Source organism: Pan paniscus, chromosome 4, assembly GCF_029289425.2.
Source record: "Pan paniscus chromosome 4, NHGRI_mPanPan1-v2.0_pri, whole genome shotgun sequence".
In the NCBI taxonomy this organism is placed as follows: Eukaryota; Metazoa; Chordata; class Mammalia; order Primates; family Hominidae; genus Pan; species Pan paniscus.
The window spans coordinates 104426513-104451955 of NC_073253.2; the positions used below are offsets into that span (position 1 = coordinate 104426513).

The 25443-nt window shown below is 37.4% G+C and overlaps 1 protein-coding gene across 6 annotated transcripts in view; it reads left to right on the forward strand.

Moving 5' to 3' along the window:
• FER (FER tyrosine kinase) overlaps positions 1–25387 on the forward strand; it is a 451402-nt gene extending 426015 nt beyond the window's left edge. For all 6 annotated transcript variants that reach the window (XM_055112518.2, XM_034960319.3, XM_063604583.1 and 3 more), the window contains 3 exons: positions 9112–9266; positions 14591–14713; positions 15804–25387. In XM_055112518.2, the coding sequence (XP_054968493.1) occupies positions 9112–9266; positions 14591–14713; positions 15804–15946 (421 nt within the window). In that variant the 3' untranslated portion in view covers positions 15947–25387. The remainder of the gene's footprint in view (positions 1–9111; positions 9267–14590; positions 14714–15803) is intronic.
• Positions 25388–25443: the final 56 nt, after the last annotated feature.

A 25443-nucleotide genomic window follows, 5' to 3' on the forward strand; every position in this document is an offset into this window, starting at 1 on the left:
CAAGTACTTCTGTTTTCACTTCATAGTCTCAGAATGGGAGTGGGTGTATGTTTTTTAAATCTCTCTTCCAGAAGTCTTTTAGGAGTAGACACTATTGCCATCAATACTGAGACTAACTTCTGAGCCAGGTCCTTGTAGTGCATTTTATTATAGCCTCAGACAGCTAGTGGCCTTTAATTTGTTTGCTTAAGACAGAGCTCAGTTTCGTTATTAAATTACCCAGTAAAATTTGATATGTTCATCATCACTGGCCATCAGAGAAATGCAAATCAAAACCACAGTGAGATACCATCTCACACCAGTTAGAATGGCAATCATTAAAAAGTCAGGAAACAACAGGTGCTGGAGAGGATGTGGAGAAATAGGAACACTTTTACACTGTTGGTGGGAAGGTAAACTAGTTCAACCATTGTGGAAGTCAGTGTGGCGATTCCTCAGGGATCTAGAACTAGGAATACCATTTGACCCAGCCATCCCATTACTGGGTATATACCCAAAGGACTATAAATCATGCTGCTATAAAGACACATGCACACGTATGTTTATTGCGGCACTATTCACAATAGCAAAGACTTGGAACCAACCCAAATGTCCAACAATGGTAGACTGGATTAAGAAAATGTGGCACATATACACCATGGAATACTATGCAGCCATAAAAATTGATGAGTTCATGTCCTTTGTAGGGACATGGATGAAACTGGAAATCATCATTCTCAGTAGACTATCGCAAGGACAAAAAACCAAACACCGCATGTTCTCACTCATAGGTGGGAATTGAACAATGAGATCACATGGACACAGGAAGGGGAACATCACACTCTGGGGACTGTTGTGGGGTGGGGGGAGGGGGGCGGGATAGCATTAGGAGATATACCTAATGCTAAATGACGAGTTACTGGGTGCAGCACACCAGCATGGCACATGTATACATATGTAACTAACCTGCACATTGTGCACATGTACCCTAAAACTTAAAGTATAATAATAATAAAATAAAAAGAAAAAAATTTTTTTATATGTTTCTGTGAACTGAAGAGATTAAAACATTTACTTAAATGTTTTTAATCTGTACCCCCACCAAGTTCCTTTAGACCAGAATCTTTATTAAGAGGTTTAACAATAGATCAATATTTATTTAAAATTTGTGCCTGGAGATTTGGTATTTCATTTCACAATGTGGCCCACAAGTGATAGGGAGCAGAAATATTGACTGAGAGAAATTTATATCTGACTATACAAATTTAGTACCCATTTCATAAACTATAAACCATCCAGATTAATCACAGTAATTAAATGCAAAGAAAGGTCCACTTGGGTTTTTCAGGTAAATTTAAGACAAGCTTCATCACTATATGTTTGGTTCCGAGTTATCTCAACATTCATATTTAGTATGAGTTCTCTTTCTTTATCTAAGAATATGGTTTCTAAGCTAAAGAAAAGAATATGTGGAATCTGCACTTGTAAATGTCCAACCAGAATTCTCTTACAGGGAACTCACCCAAGGAAATGAGATAAAAGATCCAAAAGCAGCAAGCACTTCTCTGTGCTGAGCATGGCCATTTTAAGGAAAGCCAGATGACTTGCAGTATTTTCCATAAGTGATTCCCATTCAGTCAGCTGTGTCAGGCAACAACTTGGTTGTTTTGTGTTCCAGCCATTAGGCAGCAACCTCATTGAAGGGAATCACCACAGGCCTCTGTTTCTCCAGAGAGAGGAATCTTACTCCAATATAGTAAATGGACTCAATGGTTGAGGCATCCAAGCCACCAGTAGGATCTTCCTCTGCTATTGAGACGAAATAACCTGATAGAGAATAAATACATCAGGGCTTAGCCCTATACAAATTTTTTTATAAGTTATGTCTGCATTGTTGTCCCCACCCAGTGCTCTGTCATACCCTTCAGAATTCTCCCAGTGCCCAAATTGACTATTCCTTAAAAGCCTACTTCATGCCTCACCCAGGCCTGCTCAGCCAGTTTTCTCTTATTTTTTCCCACTGTCAGAACATATCAGCCCTGTCCTCCTAATCCCTTAAGACTGTGATGTCTATTCAATTATCTATCCAAATAATTTATGCTAAAATATGAGTAAGTGGTATAATATGTACCTCCCTCCCCACAAGTAACATATATGCATTTTAACAGTGGCTTTAAGTAAATGGGAAGACTGTATTCTGAGCGTCCTGACAGGTAGCAGGAGAGATCCTTCAAGAATAAGCAGCCATTTGCTCTCACAATAAATATCTGTAGGGCATTGAACCAACCCTGAACAAAAAAGCACGAATTATGCTGTCACTCTACATCAGTTGATAGCTGCATTCAAAGAGGCGGGACTTCTGTTTTCATCTTCCCAGAAGTCTGTGGCACTGGAACAATTCTTCAAAGAGAGAGAACAGACACGCTTCCATAATGGTACTGATTTACAGCTGCAGGCTTCCTTTGGGGCCTCTTTTAGAAATAAGTGCCCCGTTAGTAACGGGCACAGAACTTACCAGAGAGAGGTATGAAGTGCGGTAAAGGAGGTTGCAAAGGGAAGAGAAGAGGTGAGCAACAGTATGATGAATGGAAAACACAGTGAAATCAGCAGTGCACTGAAAATGAGAAATGTAGGGAGATTTCATATTTATGTATTCTGTTCAAAGGAAATAAGGTAGATTCTGAAATGGAAATAAGCAACATCTGACATGCAGAAGAAGCTGGCTAGCCATTTATTTTTTGATCAATCTCTGATCCCATCACTTTCAGCTAAATAGTGGCTATGGTATTGCCTTGTTTTTTTGTTTTTTAAAAAAGGGCTCAACATACCACCTCTATTGCCAAAGACACCCCACCTTGCCCAACCTCAGTTTCCTGGTGTACTCTGAGAGACAGTTTATGGTTCCACTTCTGTTACTGTGTGCAAAATTTTGCAAGAAACAGGCAATCCTACTGTCCTTCATCAGGACACTCATATTGTTTCAAAGCCGTTGGTGACATTTGGCTGCTTCATTAGAAAACAGATTTTTATATGTGTATTATATAGGTTATTTGTTTTGTTGTTTTTTAGGGGGCAGGGAGGGAGTTTGAAGTGTCACTTCCTTTCCTAAAGGTCATCCATTCTCGCTCTTATTTAAAGTTCAAAAGTTATAGCCATTGGCCATGGGTTAAGGTGTGTGTCATTTGATTACATTCTGAAAGAGAATTATTAGCTAAATTGAGAAGCATAGTAGGTGGCTAAAATTACAGACTCTGGAGCTGCGCTGCTGGGATTCAGTTTCTGCTTTCCTCCACTTACGGGCTTTGTGACCTTGGGCAAGTTGATTAGCTTCCTGGGCTTCAGTTTTATCATCTATAGGAATGGAGATCATAAGTACAGTAATTTCTGAGTGACTTAACATATAAAAAGTGCTTCAAATAGTACCCGGCATATAGTAAATACTATTTAAGTTGGTTTTAGGAGAACTAAACTGAGTGTCTTTTATATTCATGTGAAGAGAAAATTGTCAAATTTAGTTGAATCTAATTAGAAAGGGAAAAGAGGCAGATTCCCCGATGCATTGTTTCTGAGGCTAAATTCAAGTCTTCCTATGATGAACGTACAGTTTTGTATGTGTGTGTGACTAACATTTATTGACACTGACTACTTTCTGTTTAAGTGGTTTATATATTTCATTTAATTCTCACAAAAACCTCATGTTGTAGGTACAATTATTATCCCCATTTCACAAATGAGAAAACTAAAGCTAAGAGTAAGTAAATTTCCAAACCTCCAAGAGCTAATAAATGATGTAATACTTAAAAGTTGATGCTTTTACCATATATAAAAATGGATTGAAGACTTAAACTAAGATCTGAAACTATCAAACTACTTCAGAAAACATAGGAGAAATGCTTCAGGACATTGGTCTAGGCAAAGGTTTTATGGCTAAGACTTCAAAAGCACAGGCAACTAAAACAAAAATAGACAAATGGGACTATATTAAATATAAAAGCTTCTGCACAGCAAAGGAAACAATCAGCATAGTGAAGAGACAACCTGTAGAATGGAAGAAAATATTTTCAAACTATTCATCTGACAAGGGACTAAAATCCAGAATATCCAAGAAGCTCAAACAGCTCAACACTAATCATTATGGAAATGCAAATCAAAACCACAGTGAGATACCATTTCACCCCAGTTAGAATGGCTATCATCAAAAGACAAATAACGCCAGGTGCGGTGGCTCACACCTGTAATTCCAACACTTTGGGAGGCCGAGGTGGGAGAATCGTATGAACGTGGGAGATGGAGGTTGCAGTGAGCCGAGATCGTGCCACTGCACTCCAGCCCAGGCGACAGAGCAAGATTCCATCTCCAAAAAACAAACAAACAAATAACAAATGCTGGCAAGGATGCAGAGAAAAGGAAGCTCTTATACACTGTTGGTGAGAATGTAAATTAATATATATATTATGGAAAACAGTGGGGAAGTTTCTTAAGAAAAAAAACTAAGAGTAGAACATATGATCCAGCATATTTGTCCAAAGGAAAGAAACTCAGTATATCAAAGGGATACCTATGTTTATTAAAGCACTATTCACAATAGCTAAGATATAAGGAATCAACCTAAATGTCCATCAACAAAGAAAATGTGGTGTGTATACATACATGATAGAATACTATTTACCCGTTTAAAAAGAATGAAATCCTGTCATTTGCAGCAACATGGATGAGCCTGGAGTACATTATGTTAAGCAAAATAAGTAAGGCAGAGAAAGATAAATACTGCGTGTTCTCACTCATGTGGGAGCTAAAAAAAATCGAGCTCGTGAAGGAAGAGAGCAGAATTGAAAGGTACAGGAGACTGGGAAGGGTAGAGAGGTGGGGAGGATGGAAAGAGATTGGGTTTGTAGATACCAAAAATATAGCTATATAGAAAGAGTTCTGGTGTTCTGTAGCAGTGTAGAATGAATAAGGTTAATTTATTCTATATTCTCAAGAAGGCAGAAGGGAAGATTTCAGTGTTCATGACACAAATGATAAATGTTTGAGATGATAGATATGCTAATTACCCTGATTTGATCATTACATATTGTATACACATATCAAAATATCACTGTCCCATAAATATGTACGATTATTATATGTCAACTAAGAATAATAGGGTAAAGAAGTAATGGAACCGTATACTCGCAGTCGTCAACAAAAAAAGTAAATAAATCTGCCAAGCAGTACACTTGGCCTGTGTGGAGGAAATTATTAACATTTTCTGAAGGACATCAAATGATATTAGAATAAATGTCAGAACAAGAAATGTACAATTAAAGTCAGGTTTGTAAACAAATATATACATGTAGTACAAGTTTTTATAATAAGAATGTATGTATCTAAATTTATAACAATGAGTCAAATGAAACTGGCAAAGTCTGATGGGAAACGTTTGGTCACATTCTTTTGTGTTTAAATTTTTAAAGAACATGTATCAGTGTATAAGTGATATAAAAATTATTAGAAAATAACGTAATTCATGTATTTTTAAAAGTTGGTGCTTTTAACTACTGTAATGTCCCCCAAATATGCTTGCAGCTAACTATATAAATACATTTTGTATAATAATTCTCCCCTTTTTATCAGAATATAGTAGAGCAAATGATGTATGCTTCATTTAATCCTCACTCCCTGGGTTGTTGGTTTTATGCCATGTTTCAGCCAGAATCAGGAAACTCCAGGGCCTTAAAGAGGTTTTCTCCTCATAAGTGCTAGTAGTTATTTGTGGCTCAATATTATCCAGACCCAGTGGGAATAGTTTTTATGCCAAAAAAAAAAAAAGCAAAAATTTCTCTAACTTTTTTTACATAACAGCATTGCAAAGGAGAACTCTGGCTCAGCCTCATGGTGATTCCTGGCTTACTGTACGATTTGCTGTAAGAGTGAACATAGCCACAGAACAAGACGTGCACCATGTGCTTTCTAGACAGTGAAGAAAATTTACTCATCTCCATTGCCTGCTGGCCTTGGCATTCCTGTAACTGCTCTCTGTTCTCATTTAATCCTTAATTAACCTGTCTGTCTCATATTATGTATGACTTGTAAGACACCTCTGTTACACACTCAGAAGTTTGAATCTTCAAATAAGATTACTCGGCAGACATGAATGGAACACTTCCATCTCCTTTTGGCAGTGAGCAGCATTTGCTGTTATATCCCTCTGCATGTGGTGAGATATAGCTGTCTCTGATACCTCAGGTGAATGACAACACCAGCCTATTATGAGATTTCTCACCTCTGAATTCATGTCGGATTTGCAGTCTATAACACACAGGTTCACACTGATTGTTCTCTAGCACTTTTATGTGTGAAGAGGCTGGGAGTACTAGTGTGTCTCCCAAAGTGTGACTCAGAACTGGGCAATAGTAGGCTTAATAAAGAGGAGAATAGAGAGAAAAGAAGGAAGAAAGGTGTATGATTGCCTTATCTCCCAAATTAGATTGTTGGCTTCTTAGCCCAGACACCATATCCTTTTTTCTGTCTCCTTTAATACTTATTAGAATATTTGCAAACAGTATGCAGTACATGCTTATGGCCTAAAGGCCTAAGGTTTTATTTAATGCATAGATTATCTCAAAAAGATCCCATTTCCACTCACTTGAACTTAATGCAGCCCAAAGGAAGTAGCATTTTCTGTAAATGTTATTGAAATTTTATTTACACTGAATTGAGGTATCTCTAAATTAGTTTTAGATTTGCCTCTCATAGAACTGTAATTCTCATTTCAGAGGACAAATCTCTAAACTGGTGATGCAATGAAGATAGTTATGACAACAGAAGTGTATGTAGCTATAAAACATAGATATTACTCTGAAGAAAGTACTAACAATGAAATCCTATACACGACTAAAGTGTTGCAGTGACTGAAAACTCATTCTGACCAAGGATGATGGCATTTGGCCCACTGACTAGAGTTGGGAGGTGCATACTATACTGCCATTGTACCTCTGCCAAAAAAATTAGTTGACTATACATATGTGGGTCTGTTTCTAGATCCTCTCTGTTCTATTCAATTGAGCTACAAACATTTCTACCAATGCTAAACTGTATTGAGAACCGTAGCTTTCTAGTGGGATCTGAAATCAGGTTAGGTAAGTCCTACAACTTTGTACACCTTTCTTAAAATTACTTTATTGTAGAACCCCTCATTTCCATATACATTTTAGACTCCATTTATCTAGTTCTACAACACATCAGCCAGAAATTTTGGTTGTGAGTGCATTAAATCTATACATTAATTTGGGAAGAATTGCCATATTAATATTCACATATTTTTTAATTAATATTCACATGATTTTTTTCAGTCAAGTTTTGTAGTATAAAGGACTTGTCTTTTGTTAGACTTATTTTTAGATATTTGCCTTATTGGAACTACTTTAAATGGAATTTATTTTCCAGTTGTTTGCTGCTTACAAGAATACTTTGTGTATTTTTGCAGCCTTGTAAATCATTAATTCTAGTTCTTGTTATAAACATTCCCAAAGATATTCTGTGTAAAAAACATCAGATTTTCAAATTGAAAAAGACATAAGAGAAAACACAAAATTGAGAGGCAGATATCAGAAAAGTAGTAAAATTGTTTCCAAGAGAACCCTTTGACTAGAAGTGGTGAAAACAGGTATCCTTGCTTTGACCTCAATAGAAAAAAATGTAGCCTTTCACCATTTAAGTGTGTAATGTTAGGGATTTAAGTTTTTGTGTATGCCCTTTGTCAGGTTAAATAAATTCCTTAATATTTCTAGATTGTTGCGTTTTACCAATGGGTTTGAATATTTGTCCAATGCTTTTTCTGCATCAGTTGGAATGATCAAGTTTTTCCCTCCTATGTTCTGTTACTCTAGTGAATAACATCGATTACTTTTAAAATGCTAAACCAACCTTGTGTTACTAGGACAAGCTCCACTTGGTTATTTGTTATTTTTGTATATGACTGGATCTGTAAGTTCCACATCTGTGGATTCAACCATCCAGAGATTTTTTTTTAAATGGATAGTTGTGTCTGTACTAAACATACAAACTTCCTTGTCATCATTCCCTAAATATAACAACTATTACATAGCATTTACAATGTATTATGTATTATAAGTAATCTAGAGATGATTTAAAGTATATAGGATCATGTGCATATGCAAATCTACACCATTTTGTATCAGGGATTTGAGCATCTTTGGATTTTGGTATCTGAGGGGGGGTCCTGGAACCAATCATGGATCCCAAGGGATGGCTGTATATGAATTTGGTTATTGAATGTCCTCCCCACCAGAAATACTTTGGAAGATTAGAGTGGTCAGGAAAGAACTCTCTGAAGAGAGAGCGTTTGGGCTAAGAATGAATGAAGAGGAGCCAGCTATGCAAAACTGGAAGAACACTGGAGGCAAAGGGGAACAGCTAAGTGCAAAGGGTATACAGTGCAAACAAGCTTGCCTCATTTAGGGAACTCGTCCTGCATTTGGGGACAAAAAGAAGCCCAGTATGGATGGGATATAGTAAATGATAGGGAGACTGGACAAGATGAGGTGGGCTAGAGAGAGACGGGGCCAGATGCAGCAGAAAAAGAGTTGCCAACCTCTCTGGTACCTCAGCCACTTTCCAACCTTTGGGAAGCCCTAAGAATTGTCTATCAGAGTCTACTCAGTATCTACTAGGCACATGCAGCTATTTAATGTAACTAAAAGTATATAAAATGAAAAATTCAGTTTCTTGGTCACACTAGCCACATTGCAGGTGTCCAGTAGCACATGTGGCAGATGGCTACTTTATTGGACAATGCTGCTCTAGGAAAGCCAAAGGAGAAATAATGCCAAGTTTGCTTAGCCTCTTCTCTGTAATTTTCTCTTTTAAAGCTAGAATCGGTGTTTTTCTATTTAAATGGAAATATATGTGGTACCTAGAAAACTAGCATGTGGCCTATTCCATATGCATATGTTCTCATGGATGTTTTTTACCTATGACAGAAAAGATGAGGACTGGTAAATCACAAGCATTCTTAACCTCATTATAAATACATTGCAAATGTAAAAATGCAAAGTGTGGAAATCATAAATGTGAAAGTGGCTTTAAATTTGTTTTAATAGGCGTTTTCTGTGTCTTACTGTAACCTAGGGACCTTGCTGCAAGAAACTGCCTGGTAGGTGAAAATAATGTTCTGAAAATCAGTGACTTTGGAATGTCTCGTCAAGAGGATGGTGGAGTGTATTCATCTTCTGGCTTAAAGCAGATTCCCATTAAATGGACAGCACCGGAGGCTCTTAATTATGGTAAGAATAGACCACTTTTTTTTTTATGGTAAAAATGAACGGCATCAGCATAAAACATTCACAAGCAATATTTACAGGGGTAGCACAGAATGCAAGTTAGAATGATTTGAGGATCAACACAAATAAGTGAATTTCATACCTTTTAATTTGTTGAAATTATTGATCAGATTTCTATATGTAACATTGCTATATTAAAAAGGTAGATATAAGTACTTTTAAATATGACTATACATCTGAGAAAGAGTTTTTATACCAAAAAAAAATGACTTCGTAATAGATTATACAGAGTAAGCGTTGCTGTGGCTCTGGACCATTTCTTTCGAATGTCTTATAATTGGTCCAATAACCTCATCTGATGTTAGGTTCCTAAAATATTAAGTCAGTCAGTTCTTTAGTTTCTCACTCTGAAATCGACATGGTTTCTTAGCATCTCAGTCTGTGGAACTGATATAAATCTTGAGCAAAGAAGGAGATGGGAATAACATTTTAAAACAGCAGGGATTTTTTTTCACTTGAATTTTTATGTGTCATTGTAATTGGAAATAAATATAACTTGCATTATCTGTGGTTGGGATGAAATGGGCCATAACAAGATGAATGACAACTCAAGAATTTAAGAGGAAAAAAAAGTGTGCTTTAAATAAAATTAGAAATTATATTTTCATTAAGGGAAGCAGCATATGAGCCATGGATTGGTGAATGGGTGTGGTATGTTTTGAATAAAAATGTAAAATGATTCTTTGTTGATTTAAAATGAAAAATTACCTCATTATGGAAACTAATTTGTAAAGCATTTATAAATGCCTTAATTTAATTCCTAAATTAGAGAAAGCTTTTTTAAAAAATGGAGGTGAAATTCACATACCGTAAAATTAATTACTTTAAAGTGAACAGTCATTGGCATTTAGTACAGTTCACAATGTTGTATAACCAGTACCTCTAGTTTCAAAACATTTTCATCACTCCAAAATAAAACGCTGTCACCAATAAGCATCCTCCTCCCATTCTTCCGTTCCGTTGTCCCCTAGTAGCCACCAATCTGCCTTTTATTTCTGTGGATTTACCTATTCTGGGAATTTCATACAAATGGAATTATACGGTATGCGATATCTTGTGTCTGGCTTATTTTACTTAGCGTAAGATTTTTGAGGTTCATCCATCTTGTATCATGTATCAGTACTTCATTCCTTTTTAGGACTGAATAATCCATTGTATGGATATACAACCATTTATCCATTTTTGTGTATTTGAACAGTTTTCAATTATTCTGGGTATATACTAGAAGTCATATGGTAATTTTATGTTTAACTTTTTGAGGAACCACCAAATGTTTTCCAGATAAAGCTTTTGAATGTAATTGGTTTGGAAGTTGATTGGGGCTGACCCAGCTACCACAGATACTAACCCTCACCCTTAGTTTGTCTTTCAGCGTGTCAGTAAGAGAGGTTCTTTCTTATGAGCTTTCTAGTGATTGCAAGCCAGTTCCACTATTCCTTAGAATCTAGAAAAAATGGCAGAGCTGCTATTTTCCATAGTGATTCCTCTCTGGGGTGATTGTTGTTATTAACTCTAGGGTCAGATTATATTACTAAGGGGGATGATCACAGGATAAAAGATAGATTATAATACTCAATATTTACACAAAGGTTTTTGTTAGATGACAAAACATTTTCAAGCACTAAGGAAGCTGTAACTGGGCTTGGGAGTCCTTAAAGTCTTTACCAGTAAAATCCAACTCTAGAATTTGCTCTTAACTCTGTTTGCCAGATTCTCTGTGTTATATAGCCTTTAAAAGTCCTCTTACTCTTAAACAATTTTGCCAAGTAAAATTCTGCCTCTTGATCACGGTGTATTTTTTGAATTTCAAGCTGACTAAAGTGTTGTATTTACAAATTAAAGTTTCAATTCTGGATATATCTAACAGCCAGACCCAAAGCATTTTAAGTAAGTAATAAGGACAAGTCAAGTCTAAAGATTTTTTATAATTGAGACAGGGTCTTACTTTGTCACCCGGGCTGGAGTGTGGCGGCATAATCATGGCTCACTGCAGCCTCAACCTCCAGGGCTCAAGCAGTCCTCCCACCTCATCCTCCGGAGTAGCTGGGACTGCAGGCATAAGCCATTGCGCCCAGTCTCTGAAGATCCTTGATCTACAGTGAGGGACTTTTTTAGTAGACTTTAGTAAATTTTATGAAACGTAGAACAATTTAGATGACAAGGAAGGAGAGATTTTGATATAGGAGACGTTTATAGTATTTAATACCCAGTCCAATGAGAGAGTTCCTGAAAGACTCTACAAGCCTTCTCCTAGCAACCCAGAGAAGTTTAGTTCCCACAGACTACAATTACTGAAGATTGACTCTAAATCCTAGCGTGTTTTTTTTTTTTTTTTGAGATGGAGTTTTGCTCTGTTGCCCAGGGTGGAGCGCAGCAGCGCGATCTAGGCTCACGGCAACCTCTGCCTCCTGGGTTCAAGCAATTCTCCTGTCTCAGCCTCCCCAGTAGCTGGGACAACAGGTGCCCGCCACCACGCCCAGCTAGTTTTTGTACTTTTAGTAGAGACAGGGTTTTACCATATTGGTCAGGCTGGTCTCGAACTCCTGACCTCTGGTGATCCACCCGCCTTGGCCTTCCAAGGTGCTGGGATTACAGGCGTGAGCTACCGTGCCCAATCCAATACTTCTTTCATATATGAAAGCAGTATATACTCGTTCTTCACTCTTGTCTCACTCAGAATAGGTGAAACACTCAAATCTCCCATGTAGTATGGGGTCAGGGTGGATGAAAGAAATCTCCAGTCCAAGGAACCTCTCTGAAACTGTCTTAGGGCCACAGAGCCATGATCATGCCACTACACGCCAGCCTGGGCAACAGAGCGAGACCCTGTCTCAAGAAAAGTGGGGGGTGGGGCATAGAATTAAACCTATTGTCACTGTGTTATCATAAGTGTTGTTTTTGTATATTTGGCTTTAAAAAAAAAATCAAGCAATACTAAAGGGCATTCCCAGCCCTATTGCTAGCCAGATCACTTTCCTTCCTAGATGAAAATACTCTTGACACAGTCTCATACTCTTCTCATAAGTGGCTGAGAAATCTTTTTGTATGTGTCTTTCTCATATACTTTAAAAAAAAATACAAAATGGTAGAATACTCAACGCCTGTTTGGCATATATTGCTACCATCCTTAGTCACAGCTGTCACCAAAGGTACTGTTTTTATAAGGGGAAAATAGAATACTGATCTCCAACTAAGAAATCATAAATCATCTATTTATCATCAATTATTGAACAGAAATTTTCCTTTTGTCACCTGGGTATTTGGGGCTGATATATCCTCTAATTAGTTATATTAGCATGATGTAACTAAGTACCGTGAAATGGGAGGGAGGCAGAATTTTTAGTGAGCAGGTTTCCCATGCCATTAGCTGCATGACCCTGGCAAGCCATCAGTTTGTAAGATAAGAACAGTAGGACCTTTTCCCTATAGAGTATAGTGAAGATCAAGTGAGACATAGAAAAGTAGCAGAATGCTATACAATTGTAAGTTACTCTTGGTCTGTTAAAATTACCCAACAAAACCAGGTTCAAAGATCCAGGTTTCAGAGCTAGGTTATAAGCTTTTACTTCCTGAGTGTGATCTTGGTTTATATGTAATATGTCTTTATTGATCTCTGCCCAGATATTATCTTACAAAATAAGATATGAGTCTGTATAACCTACATTTTCTTAAAGAATTAGTCTTAACTTGTAGCCATAGAATGACTTTCATGAAAAGTATTAAATTATTGAATGCCAAGCATGAAATGATAGGCAGACAAGAAAATTAATCTTCCACCCAAAAATGTCCATAATTACTATCTACTAAGAAGGATGCTACTTCACACAGCTGGAGCTGATAATCAGTTAGTACAACGCCACTCTGATGTCAGAGCAGTTATTATAGCAGGCATACTCTGGTTTTCACTAAGTACTTTTTTTTCTTTTTTTAAGAAAGGCCATCCTGTTTTAAAGTAACATGACAGTTTTGGAGGAGGAGCATTTATAAATCCTGCAGTGGCAGAGTTAAGACAGGAAACCACATGAGGGATAGAAAATGAAATAACTTAAGAAATCTTTAACACCACTGTAAATGGAGTTAGTTATGATAGTATATGTAAAAGTAAAAAATACAAATATGTTGGGAACATCTTGGAAACTCTTAGCTCCTTGGAGAGGCTGGAGATTGGAAAAAACTGATCTGCTTCTCCTCCTTTATTCCACATCCATCTCCAGAAGATACCTTGTGCTGGTTTGTATCTTTGTGCTTCTCTAGGAGACTACCAAAAAAATACTAAGAGCTTAGCTCATGTAGCTCAGTAAAACAGGTGCACCTAGGTATTTCAACAAAACAAGGCACCATGTAATTTAAAGACGTTTTTGTTAGCCAGCTATGTTAATTTCCACTGTTTAATATTTACGAAAAATAAATATTTTTCGTAAATGAAACTATCAGAGAAAATGAGACCTTTAAGCATGTAAGAACATCTGTAAACAGCAATGAGTGAAAAAATGAAGAAACTTTCCTAATTGCTTTAAGTTTGTTTGTAATTTTAATGGAAAGAAAACGAAGTAGGCATAAGACAAAATTGCAGGAATCCAACTTGGTTAATCTCCTAGGATTGATAACGTAAAAATGTATATCTTTTTAATATAAACCATCTATCTCATTCAGATACCACAGAGAAAGTAAGCTTGCACACTGGCTGAATATTTATTCTTGGGGGGAGGGAGAGTGATTTGGAGGCTAGTTTGATTAAACTAGCAGCCTGAAGAATATTTATTTAATTGGTAATATTACTAGACCTGGAATGTAAAACCAGTAAAGAGAATAGGAAGACTGCATGTCGAACTCATTTGGTAAGTTTAAATACAGTCATGTATCGCTTAATGACAGGGATACACTCTGAGAAATGCGTCATTACGCAGTTTCATCATTCCATGATCATAGGGTATACTTACAGAAAGCAAGTACACATCTAGGCTACAAACCTATATAGCATGTTACTGTATTGAATACTATAGATCATTTTAACACAATGGTAAGTTTTTGTGTATCTAGACATAGAAAAGGTAATGTGTTATACTATGACATTACCATGGCTACCACATCACTAGGCAATAGGAATTTTTTAGCTCCATTATAATGGGACCACTGTCATACATGTGCTCCATCATTGACCAAACATCATTATGTGGTGCATGACTGACACAGACATACATAACCAGGAAGGGTCACCTACTTGTGTACTGTGCCTCATGTGGTTATGGTTGTTGTTCCCCTTCCAGGGAGATACAGTTCAGAGAGTGACGTGTGGAGCTTTGGCATCCTTCTCTGGGAGACCTTCAGCTTAGGGGTTTGTCCGTACCCTGGAATGACAAATCAACAAGCAAGAGAGCAAGTAGAAAGAGGTGAGCCAAATACATTCATTGTTAGTGTTCATGTCCAGCCCCAGGGGTAGGCAGTACTTATAGTGTGTCTGCTTGAGGAGGGGTGTGTTAGATACTGTTTGGTTGTGTTATGAGACCATCTCTGGGGTTCAGAAGCAGATTTATCTAACATCTCTGCTCTTTATCCAAACACTTTGAAGGATTTCAATGCGAGAGAGAGGTATATAGGCTTTTCTTCCACCCTTTCCCTGTCTGGCATGACAGCTGCAGGATTGGGCTGTTCACTGTCGTTAAGAGAAATAGGGTGGTGTTTCTCAAACTCTTGTGTTCTATGCCAGATAAACCTCCTTTTAAATAATATTCCAAATTGAAATGCAGTTAGTCTTCAGGAAGTTTTTGAGAATGTGACAACATTGTAGCACTTCTGAAGAAACCCTTTGGGGTTCCTAGACCATAGATGGGAATAACTAAGTAATGGTGACAGGCTTGCATGCACTTGTGTAGCGTACAGTCTCGACAAAAAGAAAGCTCGTGATAAAATACTGTGCCCTAATGTCTGGGCCCCAGTGAGGGGCATGGTTGTAGAAGTGGATGAAGGAAGATGCCTTTCTAACTTCCTTTCTACCTTCTCCTACCTTTACACACTACCCAATGCACTGCTGAAACACTGCCAACCAACAGACGGTAAAAGAATATGACTCATATTCATTTTTGTTTCCCTATTGAATTCACATTTATAAAATCCTCATCTTCTCTTCATCTTGAAAAACATAGGTTGTACAGATGATTTTTTAAAACTCTTCACAGGGTCTAATTCTGAAAGTGAATACTTAGAGCAACTATAATATGCATTTGTATGTATCTTACATCAGACTTTCTGAGAAATGAACAAATAAAAAATGTTCTTTGAATTAGAAGTCTAAGACTCTGTAATATTGAATTCTGCATCACCTGTAGAAAATAAAAACTCAGCCTCCCCAGAAATTGATGTTTTGTTTCCATATAACTACAGCGTAAGGTACCAAAAGTTAATAACTACATAATGCCCTGTGTGAACATTTTGTGTCTTACCTCCATTCTAAATTCTGTTCTCCTTCTCTTGGGTCTTCAGGATACCGGATGTCAGCTCCCCAGCACTGTCCAGAGGATATTTCCAAAATCATGATGAAGTGTTGGGATTATAAACCTGAAAATCGCCCTAAGTTCAGTGAACTTCAGAAAGAGCTCACTATCATCAAGAGAAAACTCTCATAGTGACAGGATGGCGCCAAACTCAGCCTTCAGGACTCTGTCCTCCAGCAGAGTAACATTATTGTTCTCATTAACAATGAATTTATACCACATTACCTTCGACAGTCTTCTACCATTATTTTTTATTAACTGGGTGTTTTAAAAGTACGTTCCACTTGTAAAAAGTCAAAGGCAAATTTGTTAAAGAAATAGGCAGTCCTACCAAGGGCTTTCTTAGCTAACCATAGCAATCCTGCCATTTCAGGCCATTGCAGATAGAAAAGCACAGGCTTCTAAGTGTGTGAAGGATAAAAGATCTATCCTTTTCACACCTTGTTTCTACTTCAGGCACAGTTTGTGGGCTGCCATCCTATGCCACAGACCCTACTCAGTTGGTGCTATAAACAGCATTGGTAATGCCATGTTTGCAGGACATGTTCCAGCCACAGCTGGCTTTCTCCTCTGCCAAAGCAAGATTATATTTGTAAACAGAATTTTATATTGGGAATTATTTGGACCTCCTGAGGTTTTTCTTTTCTTTCTTGCCAGGTATAAGCCCAATGTAAGAATCATCATGCTCCTACATTATTTGTAAGGTTGTCATTTTCCTCCTCCTCTGTCTGGGCATCAGAAAACAATGCACGTAGGTCGGGCACGGTGGCTCACGCCTGTAATCCCAAGCATGAGATTACATGCCTGGGATTACAGGCGTGAGCCACAGTGCCCAGCCCCCCTCCCTCCTTTGGGAGGCCGAGGCAGGCGGATCACCTGAGGTCAGGAGTTCGAGACCAGCCTGGCTTGCATGGTGAAACCCTGTCTCTACCAAAAAAAAAAAAAAAGAAACACACACACAACGCATGAAACGTCGTCAAAGTTAGAGTTGAGGCAGTTGCTTTTCAAGGATGTTACAGAGAGCTGTGAAGCAAGAAACAGATTTGAACAGGAGGGTGGGCTGGAGAAAAGAGCAGCTAAAGAATGATTATCAGAGTAAAGAAGAAAGTGAAAATATAAAACCACCTTATCAGAGTTATGCCTTTCTAAACATCTAAACAAACATTCACATATTCTATTCTAAAAACACATAATACATATTCTATTTTATGGTCTGAATTTACCAGAAAGGTCCTAAGAAAAGTTTCAGGAGTTCATAGAGTCCTCGTAATGGCAACAAAAATTTTGAGAGAAACTGCAAAGCACAAATCCACAGAAATAACAGCATACTTTCAGTTAAGCATTTTCACCTTAGAGGCGGCATTCCAAAATGTAATTTCCTTTATTTGTACCAGTTTTTAGAGCTGTCAGAATTTCATGATTCTAGTTCACCAACACATTCACGTGTGTACATGCACACACACACACACCACCAAGGTGCAAGACAGATGTGAATGAAGTAGACAGTCTAGAAGTCAGGTGAATATTAATGAGAAATATGACATAGGGACAGCCCTCCCATTTCTACTTCCACCTTCATTGACCATTATACTGCCCCCTAGACATTCTTACCATTAGCTGACAGGTGTGCAAGCAGAGTGCTGAAGATGTCTCATGTGAATAAAATGTAACTCAGTTAAAACTAGGATTCTGTATCTTAACTCTTATCTAGGGAACTTACTTACCCCATGATCTGTATATAGTTGCCTCTCAGGATAAATACATATATAGAAGAAGGTCATGCTCAGGGCTAAATATGTTCTGGAAGCCTTTTATAAGTTCTCAGGCCTGTGTCCTGGTAAACATTACCTTAGTGATTATTTGGTCTGCATTCATTGGAAGAGCTTAGGGACAGAAAATTCCTCCTGCCCTCTCCAGCTGTTTGCTGCCTGTACCATCGCACAGAACTCACACCAGTACTTTAGAGTATGAAAGATAATACTGAAAAGTGACTTGTATCTAACATTTCAATCTCCTTGCAGATTTCATACATACTTAATGATTAGTACATTCAGACTAAAGGGAAATTTCTTTTGATGGCACGTACTATGGTAAATCAAAGCGCAAACTCAGAAGTGCTATGGTATTGAGGCACTTACCAACCTTCAAAAGTAAGAGTAAAATAGGATATTCCTACCCCTTTTTTTAGTATTTCTAAGTGAATCTCTGTAATATTCTTTGTCTGTTTAAAGAAAACAGCCTCCCATCACATAGTGGCTTCATGCTAAGCTCTCAGCAAGGAGAGAGAATGATGGTTTTGGCTTTAGTTTTATGAACAAGACCTAAAGCTTAATCCTGACATTCTGGTGTTAAGAATGAACACAGCATTGATATTTCACTTATCCAGGCTGTTAGAATTTGCAGTTCACATCATTACTCTGTGCTTAAATTTAAAAAGCTTTTCAAAACATCGTGACATGTGTAGCATTTAAATTCCATTTTATTCTTTGTCCTAAAGCAGGCAGTGGTATAGTTCAGGATTAATAACTTATTGGGAGTCTCTCAGTCATATAGAATATTAAATTTAATATAGTCACATGCATTAAGAAAAACTTACGCAAACAGTTTTTCACTGTTAATTTTGTTGTGCTTGAAGCATAATTTATTCATCCCTTCTGTCACTGATGATAATTATTGGAATTATGTACTTTAGGAGGCTAATCCATGCCCAGGAAGCACGAACATACTGTTCAGAATGTGCAAGTTGATGTAGGGAAAGGAAGATTCAGAAATGTACAAAATCCTGTGATTTGTTTAGTAAGAAAAGAGTTGTAACCAAAATTTCTTCTGGTCCGGATGTAATTAGTCCAGTCACAAATCTTTGTGTTGTTAATGGGTTATTCAAGATATATATTTATTCTTACTACTGCATAGTTCCTCTCATAAGTCCTTAAATTTATTAAAATGGGGGGAGGTAAACACAAGCAGTCTGTGTCTCACTGGTGTCTTTCTACCTTGAATCACTAAGGGGCCTTTATGAGACAGTTTAGGTTGTTCATCATTTCACAAGGAAAGAAATTTTTCACTGTTAAATTAACATTTATTACCAACATGTGAAACCTAAAATTAATTTTGCATTCCATGTAATCTAAGGCCAAAGCCAACATATTCTTTCTCTTCTGGGAAAATAAAATTGACAGGTTTTGTTTAAACTTCAGAAACTGAAGCTTTATTTCAGCCTGTCCTGCCATGAGGTCTCCAGTGAGAGGTCTCCAGTGAAAGGTCTCATGTAATTGTTTCTCTTTTATCTCCCAAATTTAATGTGGGCAACAAAATTCCCCTTTCATAATTCACTGTTTTATTACAAATACGATATTACTGAAACATCTTATTAGCAGATAAGTATAGACCAGGAGCCTAATTGTGTTAGATATTTTCAGTGCACATTTCACAATTGTTTTTCATTTTAGGTTTATTTTGAGAAGAAAAAATGTTTTGTAATTGAAATAGTTTTAATTTCCTTTAAACCATAATTTGGTTTTTCTATCTATATTATATTCAGTTCAGTTTTCCCATATAACTTTTGTGAAGATTGGCTAGTACCACAAAATAACTATGGCTTCACAATACTAGTGTTAGATTATGTCAAGAAGAAAGTGTTTTAGTTACAACATACGCCACCCACTGAGGACCTTGTAGTGGGATAAACAAAAATTAAAATGCAACAATCCAAATAAATTATAATGTAACAATACAAATATCTGAATCATAAGTCACAGTTTTTCAGGGTTATTTCAGTCACACCACTTTATAATTAATTCTGGTGAGTCATCGGATGTAGGAATGTACCTGAAAACCTTACTTAGTATACTGTGTACACTGTTTAATGGCCATGCATCTTTTGAAGTTTGATATTTTCTGAAAAAGCATTGTTTGCCTCAGCCCTCTTCTTTTTACATATACTCCCTTTGTCATTGATATTTTAGATGTTTCTTATCAACAAAATTGGCTGCCCTGGTTAGTGCTGTGAGTCATTGCAAGACTTGCTTTTGCATTTAGGAAGCCAGACCCTCCCACAAAACAGAACAGTGCAAAATAAGCAGCAGAGAGACAGACAATTGGAAAAGACATGTTTTCTTTAGGCATTAATATCTTAATTAAATGGAATCAGATTTTGTATGGAAATGAGTTTATATTACATTTCCATTATACTACTAAGTCAGTGTGAAAGTTTACCATCAAAATAGTGTTACTTCTTTTATGACTAACTCTGATTTGCTTATACATATCAGAATGATATTCATTAAATATTTTAATTTCATTTATTTTTCTATGTTTTGATTAGTTTCACATCAAGTCTGAATACTATATTTTGGAAGAATCCAAAACCACATATGAAGATACTGATTTTAAAAGTCAGGATTTCACGTACCAAGAATGACCTACTTGAAGGAGATTTTGCTACACTCTTAGAGTCCCAAAAATTCCCCTTTAAAAAAAATGCTGTCCTACAGAAGGTGTATAAACTATACCTTAGCCATAATTCAATTTAATGAAATATTTACTACCCCATTAAAAACCATCCTCCTGCCTTATACCGATTCAGAAATTAAATTCTGAACTTTTAGTGTAGGCATTAGGAATCACTTAGCCACTTAATAAGGACTGAGATTCTTGGGTGGCAGAAAAATCCTGGTGTGCTAGATTCTTAGTCACTTTAAACTGCATAGAAGTAATGAGCATAGGCTTCAGTATATTTAATAAGGTGCTGAGGCAGCAGATTCAAATGCAAAAGAGGGAGGAACCAGTTATTCCAAGGCAGGATGATGCACCCCCACACAGAGTGTGGAAAAATTAAAGTGAAACAAAGATTTGGACAATGTCATTAGGAAGCCTGAGGAGAACATGCTACAAGGCCAGATCCTGTCCTATGGAAAATAAAAAAGATTAGCAGAACTAAAGCAAAAGCAGTCATCTCCAGTGTGTGGGCCTTAGCAAAGAGTAAACCAAATACCTCTCCTTGTGTTAGGAGCAGTGTTATATTCCCAGCTCAGAGATGATTGTGTTCTGGGAAATGCTTATATTCATTATTTCCCAACTAATGCATTTGGACATATGTATTCCAGTTTTTCAAAGACACTACCCAAAGCTTCTTTACATTTGCATTGGTTATATTTAATATTTCTTAAGCTAAGATCACTGATTATCCACACGTTATTAGAAATCTTTGGTTACAGTGAGGCTTAACCTGGGCTAAAGTCTCCTAAATGAGACTACACTTAGATCCGCCCTATTTCACCTTTGGACTAACGTTGACTAAATGGCTCCTAGAGTTACCCACAGAGGGAGCTTACTATGATGAGAGCTACTGTGGGGAAACATAGTATTCAACAGAGAAATGGAAGAATACAAGTAGCAATGTTCCTTGTCTTCAATAACATTTGAGGGAAAGGAATCTAGAAATCCTAAAGCCAGTCAGGGTGCCTAAGGTAAGACACAAAAAGAAAGAGACATCCAGAAAGGAAGGTTGAAAGGAAATGAAGAAGGGCAGTAACAAAGCACCAATGTAAAATGACCCAAAGCCAACAATAAATGCAATAACAATAAAGGAAACTAACCCTCACAAAGGGTTTGAGGAGCTTCCTGCTGTGTGTCCTTAAACAGTGCGTGCCTCTTAAGTCTCTACAACACTTTTTTAAAGGGCATTGAATTGGACATTGGTTTAATTTTTACCTACGCTCCCTATAATCTCAGGAGGTAACCATTGTTTAATCAGAATTACCCTTGCTCTGTTTTTCTGTGAGGCCTCAGACACAACGGTGGTTCAGCCCTCTCCCTAAGCAGTAGCAAGCTGAGTAATGGCACACATTACTCAGCTAGGACAGCTGAGTAATGGCACACATTACTCAGCTAGGACAGCTGAGTACTCAGCTAGGACAGCTGAGTACTCAGCTAGGACAGCTGAGTACTCAGCTAGGACAGCTGAGTACTCAGCTAGGACAGCTGAGTACTCAGCTAGGACAGCTGAGTACTCAGCTAGGACAGCTGAGTACTCAGCTAGGATAGCCAGCATTCAGGAAAATTGCTGTGAACCTCCTGTTTTTAATTTTAATAAAGAAAAAGTCTTTCAGGTTTGTGACACGAAGACAGATTTAGCTTCCCTCTTGTCAGCAAATTTGTAAAAACCTCAAAACAAATGAATATTTGGAATTCACTCTAAGAGATACAAATCCTGAATTTCTAACTATCTTCTCAAATATTACTGAGGCCAGCAAGATGCAAGTGTTCTACAAAATAATGAACTGTTCTAAGTGACAGTGTTGATGCTGGAAGTGGAATGTTATGTTTTCGCTCAGCTGTATTGATTCAGAAAGTTTTTCTTGAACATCTGCCACATGAGGTGCAGAGAATACTACCAGGTGCTAGTTTTTCCAGTATTTGACTTCTGATTACTATTTCCTTTTCTCACCTTTAGTTTTTCAAGATTTTGCTTTACCAAAATAGTAAAGCCTTTATCATCAGCTTATATTGAATAATGTTGTAATTGGCTTCCATCAAAGTTTCTCCTCAGGTACTTGGGGGCCCCTAGCCTTCTAAGGAACTCCTAGGCACCTACTTAACAAGGCCAGCTACACACTCAGTATGTGATAAGCCCCATGATGGGTGCAGGTTAGAATTCAAAGACCTGGTTGGAGTCCTAGATGTGGAGACAGGATGATCAGGTCGCACTTGTTAGATGAGTAACACTATCAGTAGAAGCTCTTGAGAGATTTTCCTAACGCAGCAAGATTTCTGTGAGTAGAGGTATCCTGGGAGGTATCCTGGGAGGCAGCCTATTGACTTGACCAAGTAAGCTGATCAGGTGGCCTCCTCTACCCACTAAAGAAATGTGTAAACACTAGCAATAATTGCTTTATCTTAAACTCCTGGACATACTCAGTTCTTCCATTCCACTGTTCTATTGCCAATACCTTTTGTTGTTTTCTTCACACTCCTCTTGGCAGCAAATGTCTGAAAGTATTTCAATTGTGTAATGTTAAGGGATTTTTTCATAGCTTCAGAAAAGAGGGCAGCAAATATGAAGCCTTAAGTTCAAAATAAGTCATTCTACCTAGAAATACAGACCCCCGAGCACATTGCATGAAAATACCTGTACTCTGCAGTTCCTCAAAGCAGTATTCTTCCTGAAAAGCCAAACACCACACCTATTTTCCTATTTGCTAAGAATCAGAATAAGCACGTTGTAAATAGTATCCAAAGCAGATTCTAAAATGACATAGTAAGAAGCCAGATTCAAATTGTAACCAAAGAAGGCAATAGAAATCCCACTTTACCCCACTGTCATCAGTTAGAACACCCTTGCAAAAACTGTAACCACTTAAGCAATTCATCTGATCCCAGAAGATCATACCTTCTTTTGAAAGCATAGGACAGATATCAGTGGGAAACGTCGGCGTTCTGAGCAACACAGGATAAATGTAAGAGGGCCTTAAAAAATAAATCTCAATTCATACACTGGAGCAGCAAAAAACTGAGCAGTAAAGAAAACAGAGTCCAAAGTCATTTTTCATATAGCTGTTGTCAAATAGTATAACCTTGGTGTCTTCTTTGAGTTGCCTGGACAGTATTTATGAAACAAAAAACTAAATGCCCCCCATTTGGGGAGGGGGGTGGTTCAGACCTCTAACCTGGATTCAGAGTCTTAGAGGCCGAGAGGGAATCTGGAATCTGGTATTACTGAGATCCTAGGTAAAAGAACCAGCCTGGCAGTCTTTCCCAGCTCATCGGTCCGTGCTTTTATTTTTAAACCCAAAAGAAAGAAATAAACACGCCCTCTTATGTAGGAATTTCCCTTTTACAAATAATTTGACCTGGTAGAAATAAACTTGCCTGCCTGCTCTTAAATGCCAGACTGTTGGAAGCAAATGCCGAGGGAAAGGTGCCCAGAGCCATGCTTGATAGGACTTTGAATATTTTCTCCTTACTTAAAGTACGTTGCTTGTATTTAGACTGTAAGATGCTATGGAGGTCTATCCCATGCCATGCCAATGTGAATTGCTTTGCTTCAGTAACAATCAGAAGACCAGTCCAACAGAAAAGAACTTGTCATAATTCCATCTTAGATTCTAGACCTCTCATACCTGCAGTGTACAGAATATGTACATGTTCCAACGGAATTCACTATCTTTGGCTTTAGTGTCAAAGAGATTGGTTCTACAAGGTTCATCTGATTTCCCATAACAAGTAAATTTTATAATCCTATGATTCTAAATTCAATCCCCAATATAGATTCTAAGCATCAAATCAAAATCACAGATAAAGGGGAACTGGTCGAGAGGGGTCTTAGTTATTTCAAATCCATGACCAAAGTGGCCAAAGACATGAAACTCTTACACCTGCTGAGCATTTCACTTTACTATACAAAATGTCAGCTACCCAGTTGCATCCTGTGACATGATCAGACTGTCAATGTGGACCAGTGGCCAGGAGCATATTTATGGGCCATTTCTGTTCATCATTCTTTACAGAGCATTGAGGTTTCCCACTGAAACAGCTTCTTTAGTCAGACGTCTATAGATTTTACATAAATTTACATTTAAATGTATTAAGTTAGATGGCCCAATTGAGCATCTGAATGAATATAGTGGGGGTTGGTGGTGGTGCAAATTCTGCTGGCTTTATGTTATGGTTTTCTTTGTGTTTTTTCTTGGTTTTGTCTGGCTTCTTCTGGCAAGTGCCCTAAAAGACTGGAACACTATATAAAGTCATAGACATAGAACCATATGGGAAAGCCCAGATGAAAAAATGGAAGAATAAAATCAAGTTGTCAAAGTTCCAGCAACAGCCCTGACTTCTTCAGGAACCCAAGCAAATTGAAAGCCAAGACAAAATGTACAAATGGTGCCCATGCCATTCATTTGACTGTGGGTGGCCCTCTAGTCTAGGGCTCTCATAGTGAATGGATATGGAAATATGATTTTTCTAAGTTCCTTCCTTTTCCTTTTGATAGATGAGTTTGAGATGATGGAGTAGGAGTGGGGCCCTCAGGCACTTCTGGTAAAGACATTCCACCTGCAAGCAGCATTTTGAGTAAAGCACTGCTGTGGTTTGCCGATTTATGGTCCATTTAATGTCAGGCTAAAGCACCTTTAATCATTTCTGTTGTTTTAAGATAATGTATTTGTGAAGTGGATAAACACTGGAAATAGGGTGCTTCTTCTGGAAAGTTCAGTGTAAAACACAAACAAGGCTTTGGCGGGTTTATCTGGCTTTATAAACAAGTCTGAAAAATGGATGAAAGCTAAATATATAAAGCAGTTGGTTGTCTATCTTTTGTCATTTTTACTCAGATCTGTATTTAACACTTATTTATTTGTTAGTTTTTACATTCAAAAGAAATACACTTTGAACTTTGGCTAACATTGTAGGATATTTTTTAATTGTTTCTACATTTTTAAAGCATGATTCATCATTTTTGTAAACTTAGATCATTTTTTAATTGCCTTTTCTTTTCCAATAGACCAGTTACCACTCATGTGTCTGCAGAACCTCTTTATTGTATTCTTATAATAAATGTAAAATATTTGTAGCAAACTGTGCCTTGTCTTATTTAATCTTTCCATCATGTTTATATTTCTCTTCCTTTTCCA